Raw genomic sequence first — 7,329 nt, forward strand, 5'->3', positions numbered from 1 at the left:
TAAAAATAATTTTCACTTATTGACTATTATTATATTAGTATGTATTTTTTACTTGTACATTTAAATTTAAATATATCGGCGAGAACAATCCATGTTTACGGTCAAGATGTATAACTTTCAATATTATATTATATTATTTAAACTTATACACTTTTACGAGATCAAAAGTTTAAAGTAGACAGATATAAGGTACTTATAATACGTTTGGTTAATAATAAATATTTTAAATATATATAAATAAATTGTAGAGTGGTAATTAATAAATCACAAATAGGTCCATGAATATGAACGAATTAAATGATAGATACGATTTTTATTATTATGTATATAATATGTAAAATAGTATGTTAATTTTATATCTTACCTGTAGATTGTTATAAGTTATCTGATGGTTTTCTAGGTACTGACAGCCGATAAAACTGTTACTGTACTTCAATAAATATTGTCGTATTATAAATGTTTTATGTATAATATATAATAGACAGTATAGGTCCATCGTCCATAAATACATAATAATATCAATTAGTAAAAAAAAAATTATCTATATTATTATTTATTATTACTAACTAAATAACTAGTAGTCAGCACTAAAAATTACTCAGTACTAAAGATCCAATTTATTATCTAAATTATTGGTACCATAAACCACGCTAAAGATTGTACAAAAAAAGCATTTTTATTGCTTTAAAAGGCGATGACGGACACGAAAAACCATTAATTACCATTAATTTATTCTGTGCCAATAAATTCGTCGGTTCACCACCAGGATTTATAAATTATAATATTAAATAAAATATTATTTGAAATCACGATTCATAAATCATACACGATACACAATAATAATTATGTCAAAATTATGTGCATAATATCGGCCAGACAAAATATGTGCCTGTATAAATTACTGTGCTAGCTGCACGGTAAATATGTGTTTATTGGACACACTGCGATGTTATCAACGGCTGGTATCACAATGTTGTCCAAGCGATTGTTAACGGAGCTATAATCATTATTGTGTTCTGTTATTGTTGTTTGGACAAACCGAGTACCGACCGCCGACTGAAATTAATTGTTTCAGTATTTAAATAATTGGTTTTATGCGAGATTTCCTATAGGTCAAGTGATCAACTGGTTGTTCTTTCATATTTTACTATTGTACACGTACGGAAGAATGGCTTCGAATCTAAATATGAACGACAGTATCGCTGCGGCTATGGATGACAGCTCTAAGCGGCGGAGGTAAGTTCATGGCGATATGATTTTGTCCTGTATTCAATGTAATTAAAATAATGTATTTTTTTCTAGCTCACGTTCTATAAAGAGAAGAAAGTTTGATGATGAACTAGTTGAATCGAGTTTAGGCGCAGGATTCGGATCACCTTTACCGAAAACGCAGCGCACTCGAACTCAGTCATTAAACATGACATCTACGAGTTTAGGTATGTTAACCTTTGATATTTACATCATTTATTATAAATCAACATAAATTGTTTTGTACTGTTGAATTAATTGTATTTTTATGCCTCTACACTTAATTGTATCATTCAAATTGAGATGTATTCAGCTTATAGGTAATATATCACGGTTTTGTGTTATACACTTATAAATCTAAATACATGACATAATACAGTGTTAATGTAACTGGTCTAATTAAAGGTGGTTTCCATGTTCATTGCTCTTTTAATTTTATTATTTTACTTTCTTAGATATTTAACTAATAATTTATATAATACATAAGTACTTTAAAGTCTAGATCAGTAGTTCTCAACCTTTTTATGCTTACGGCACATTTTTTATAACAATACATTTTGATGGAGCACTAAGATTAAGTACTGGAAAATTTCTATTTTTAACACCTAATAATACTATACACGTGTAACATGGCCGCGACTCGCGGCATACTTATGTGCCACGGAACACCGGTTGAGAAACACTGGTCTAGATTATATCTCAAGCAGACTATACCTGTTGTTTTACATTTATTATGTATTATAAGTAAAAATTATAAATTATACAAAATACTATTAACTAACATTAAATACCTATGTTTCTTTTTTAATAGAAATGGATAACGCCATGTCACCAGTTCATAGTATTCCTGATGCAGTGATTATTGCAAATACTACCCCATCTACATCTACTACTCAGCCACGGAAAGTTCCATCAAACAGAACTCCTACAAGTACCACTACATTAAATACTTTTGCTAATGTACCATCTACTTCAACAGTTTCATCATCATCAAATCGAAATAGATCAAGAAAACAGAAGAATTTGAATAAAGATTTGGGACGTTGGAAACCAACAGATGATTTAATGTTAATACAAAGTGTTTTGCAGGTAACATTAATTTAATGGATAAATAAATTATTCTGTCATTTCCAACGTTAACATATATTATTTTGTATCACTTTATAGACCAATAATTTACCAATTGTCCATAGAGGTGTTAAATTTAGTTGTAGATTTACACTTAAAGAAATTGCACAGAGATGGTATGCCTTGTTGTATGATCCAACAATTTCTAGACTTGCCGTATCAGCAATGCGTAATTTACATCCAGAAAGTGTTGCTAATATAGAATCTAAAGCTCTATTTTCTGTTGCTGAAGAAGAACTTTTGGCTACTATACAATCAGTATGTTCAGTATTTTTTTTTTAATAAATAGTTTAATGATTTATAATAAATCATATTATAGAACTCACAACCCACTATTGAAACATTTCAAGACTTGCTTACCGAAAATCCAAATATATTCCATCGAAGACGCACAGCTAAAATTCTTATGTGTCATTGGCAACAGATGAAACGATATTCTTTGTTATCAGATCAGTGTAGTAAGTAATCATTAAAAAAATATATTTATTTATTTTGAATTTGCTGTATCAAATACACATTATTACTCAACATGATGTTTAAAATTGATGGAAAATATTCATTTTTATTTATATTTAAAAATAGAGTAAAAAATGAATTTAAAATTTATTTTGGTGTATGTGTCTAAATTAGTCTTAAAAATAATAGTTTATATTATTAAAAACTTTAGAAATACAACTTTTGGGAGAAAAAAATTATTAAAATTATTCAGTTTAAATTTATTTTATTTTGTTGACAATAACTATTAATTGGTGCATAAAAATAATAAGTAATTTAATTATTAAATTATTTTTTTTTTTGATAAATATTTGCAAAAATAAAAATATTGTTATTTATTTTAACATATTGAATATTCTCTACACAGTCTAAGCCATAAAATATGCTTTTTAAACAAAATAACATTTTTCTATAAATTCTATGTTACACAAATCATTAATATATCGTACTATTATTTAACTGCATACACTATACTCTATTCAAAATGAGATTGTGACTTGGTGGCCAACTTGTGTGCATGGGCATGGCTTTATTACACAGCAGTCGTGCACATAGTTGACTAGGTGGGGTCGACAAACGGGTGTTGTCTGACCCCCGCTCTACAAAAACTAGTTGCCAATGAGTAATGATCACATTTTGAATAGAGTATAGAAACATTAGAAACAAATATGTAAAATCATAAAAATCCAATCTAGCAATAAGTAATACATCAGACATTTTAATGTAATGTTTGAGTTCTGCAGAAATGCATTGTGATGCATTGAGAGATGAATTGTAAAATCTAATTTTGTTTTATGTTGTATAGAATTTAATTTTTTTTATCATTAACTACTAATAAATGGAGAAAATTGAATTGTTATATTATAGGTGCTTTAGAAAATCCTATACCCATACCATTGATGAGTGCACTTGAAGATAGAAATATTCATATTCTTAACAATGAACAAGAAGGTATAATATATACCTAATGTATAATTTATTATTATAAATACAATAATTGTATATAATATTACAATTTGTTAATAATTGTACAATTATTTTATTTTTAAGTAACCACATTAACTTCAGAACATATTCCTACATTTGCTGAATGTGAAGACTTATTAAATGATCAACATTTATTGATGGAAAGGCCAGATCCTGTACTTGAGAGACATCTCGCACTAACAAACAAGTAATAAACTAAATCTTAGTAAAAATATTATGTGAAATTGCTACTGCAGCTTAAAATTTTTATGTATACAATATTATCCACAATCACAAAAATTATGAATTATTCTTTGGTTATATAATACTAATTTAAAATAATTCATATTCAGTTTTGTTTCAAAACAAATCAACAAAATAATCTAAAACAATACTACTGAAATTAAAACAGTATAATTCTGTTTGTTTCTTTAATAACTTGATCATTTATTTTTTCTAGAGAACAATATTTCAAAACTTCACTGTTGTTACTTTTGTAGTAGGGATGAAGTTCCATTAATATATATATGTATATAAATTATTTGAATATTCTTTACTTAAAACATGATAATTTATACTACATTTACATATTCAATACTTCTTTGCCTATTGTTCTGCAATAGAAACAAAATAAATATATATGTTTTATTACAGTAATCAAATTATGTTTCGAAAAACTAATTAAAGTAACTTTTATAATCCTTATATAAAATGCAGAATATAGTTTCTGGTAAATTCCTTTCTATGGAGGATTACTAACAATTTTGTTATTTAAATTTATTTATTTGCAAACACAATTTAAATTTAATTTCTTTCATTTTTATGATTCAAAACTCATAGTTTATGGTGTGTAATTTTAGTTTATTGTTTTATATCAAGCATACAATAAATTTCAGTTTTTGATATTAAATCAATTCAAATATCTAAACTTGTGAAACCTTTTAAGTTTTCTTATTGTCAAAATACCAATAAATATTACTTTATACTTATTTGTATGAATTTTAATTTATTTGGTTATTTTTACAGAAAAATAAAAAAGGAAATAAAAGTTTTAGAAGACGAATTACCTAGAGCACAAGTACTAGTATTTCCAATGACTGGTATCAATCCCGTGGAGTTTGAACCTCAAACATTAGCTGTGTTACGTGGCAGATTGGTCAGATATTTGATGAGGTCGAGGGAGGTAAGTTAATTTCATAAATGTTTGATAGGAGCATGAGTTGACCAAAGTTTTACATGTTTTCAGATAACCATTGGTCGTTCATCAAAATATCAACAAGTTGATGTAGACCTAAAGCTTGAAGGACCTGCTTGGAAAATATCTAGACGACAAGCAACAATACGTTTGCGTAATACTGGGGACTTTTTAATTGCATGTGAAGGTAAAAAGTGTTTATATGTTGATGGGAAACCTTTGGCAGCTGGAAGTCGCTGCCGTCTCAATCATAATTCTGTCTTGGAGGTTTGTAAACAATTTGAAAATAATGAATGGATATTTATTTTTTAAGATCTAATTTTATTAAAGAACACTTAGTATTTCAAAATCTTTAATGTTTTTGAATACATTTTTTATATAATTTCCAGTTGTAATAAAACAACATTTTTTGAAGAAAAAAAAATGTTTATGTTATAATTTTTTACTTTTTTGAATGTCAACATACATTTTTAATTTCATATTCCAAAGCAAAATATTTTCTGCAGTATTTCGATATATTAAAATCGAAATTTGGACAAGTTATTTATGAAATAAGTATTTTAATTAAATGGTAAGCAAAGTGGTCGACCAATATTTTGTGGGGTATTCTTGTACCTCTCCACTTTGTTCACCTAAACTTTAAATACCTTTAATTCACAAACTACTTGTCAAAATTTCAATTTTGTGTATTGAAACATTTCATTATATTTTGTTAAAGAATATGAATTTAAAAATGTATATTATATCCTCTTATAATAGTAATAGTAACAAATTTGTATTTGATATATCTGTCTATTAGATTGCCGGATTGAGATTTCTTTTCCTTATAAATCATCAATTGATCAACACATTTAAACAAGAAGCCTGCACACAAAATCAGGTCCAGTTACCAGTACAAATAGTTAATCAAACACCGCAGAAACAGAATACCAATCAAAAGTCTCAGAAAACTACTGTTACAAAAGCTGAAAAACCTGTGCAGACCATTGAACAGCAACAGCAACAGAAAAAACTATTTGAAGAACAGCAAAAACAGAAATTGGAAGATCATGAAAAAATGTTGTTAGAAGAGCAGAGACAAAAAATTATGCAGCAGCAACAAGATGAATTAGAACAACAACTGAAATTGTTGGAAGCAGAAGAAGAAGAGCACAATCAACGTCAACAAAATTTGTTGTAAATTTTTTGATTAAGTTAATATTTATATATTTTATATTTATTAAGTAGAATATTTTTTTGTATAATTTAATATTAGATATGCAACTTCTGTGACGTATATTACTGTACATGGGACAATATTTACTTTTTTATATTTTGATTTTATGTTAAACTAGTTGATTAAACAACATTTGATATACTTGAAACAAATTTTTGTATTAGATAGGTATTCTTTCTCATTTATTCTAATTAGTATTAGATACCAACAAATCATTCTTTAAATTATTGTTATCAGTTGATGAATCATATTAATTTTACAAACCCTGTAGTTGATTTTTTTTCTGATCTTGTAGTAAATCAAATTGGATTTTCAGGAATGAAAACTCTTAGTACTTATGTCTATTGAGTTTCTGAACAAACTTGTTTATATAGTTTCTCTCATGAAAGAAAGTTATTGTATTACCCATGTTGACTGAGCTATAAACCGGTAACGAGCGAATGAATTATGGGTAATTGGGCACCGAGTATAGTGTGGGGGTGTGCAAGAATATCCGTTTTTTATCAAGAGACGGTACTTTTCTTTCGTTTTTCGCGAGACAGTTTATACTCAATAGATTTTTACTGTTATGAAACAGTCATTGCATATGGTTGGTGTCTCCTATCAAAACATACATTTAGTAGTTCCAATTTTGTTTTAAATAAAAAAAATTGAAATCAATTAAATATTAGAGTAAATATTTTACTCACTATCAAACTGTAAAGTAAAAAACAATATTTGTGTTCTATCGTTGGTTTTTTACGATATTTTAATTTCTAAGCAAGAATGAACGTGTAAGTTGTTAAACATTATAATATTGTACAAAACCAACGAAAAAACACATAATGTTTTTACCTTTATGCTTGATAATAATTAATAGGTCAATTAACAGTAATCCAGTAATGTTAAAATGTTAAGTTTAATAAACTATGTAGTTTTATATGTCTATATATAAATTGTGTTGTGCGTGTTTATGAGAGAGAGCATATAGTTATGTCTTTTCGATAACGACTGTATTTTTTTTTTTGAATAATAGAATTTAAAAGATGATAAACAAATAATAATTATTATTTTTTTGCGAATAATATTTTGAATAAAACTT

The 7,329-nt window shown here is 26.8% G+C and overlaps 1 protein-coding gene across 1 annotated transcript; it reads left to right on the forward strand.

Annotated features, from left to right (window-relative positions):
* Positions 1 to 1,009: 1,009 nt before the first annotated feature.
* Positions 1,010 to 6,389, forward strand: LOC132921959 (microspherule protein 1). Its single transcript, XM_060985231.1, has 10 exons — positions 1,010 to 1,236; positions 1,303 to 1,436; positions 2,060 to 2,337; positions 2,416 to 2,634; positions 2,696 to 2,834; positions 3,739 to 3,822; positions 3,922 to 4,045; positions 4,864 to 5,020; positions 5,084 to 5,299; positions 5,832 to 6,389. Exons 1-10 carry the CDS (start codon positions 1,169 to 1,171, stop codon positions 6,210 to 6,212), a joined length of 1,800 nt encoding a protein of 599 aa, XP_060841214.1. The 5' UTR covers positions 1,010 to 1,168; the 3' UTR covers positions 6,213 to 6,389.
* The last annotated feature ends 940 nt before the right edge of the window (positions 6,390 to 7,329 follow it).

This window comes from Rhopalosiphum padi, chromosome 2 (genome assembly GCF_020882245.1).
Source record: "Rhopalosiphum padi isolate XX-2018 chromosome 2, ASM2088224v1, whole genome shotgun sequence".
Taxonomy (NCBI): Eukaryota; Metazoa; Arthropoda; class Insecta; order Hemiptera; family Aphididae; genus Rhopalosiphum; species Rhopalosiphum padi.

What these genes read in the sequence shown, in the direction of transcription:
- LOC132921959 (XM_060985231.1), top strand. Translation starts at nt 1,169, where the DNA reads ATGGCTTCGAATCTAAATATGAACGACAGTATCGCTGCGGCTATGGAT. An exon ending in TTTGTTATCAGATCAGTGTA is followed by an intron (nt 2,835 to 3,738) that starts GTAAGTAATCAT and finishes GTTATATTATAG; the next exon opens with GTGCTTTAGAAAATCCTATA. An exon ending in ATTTGATGAGGTCGAGGGAG is followed by an intron (nt 5,021 to 5,083) that starts GTAAGTTAATTT and finishes ACATGTTTTCAG; the next exon opens with ATAACCATTGGTCGTTCATC.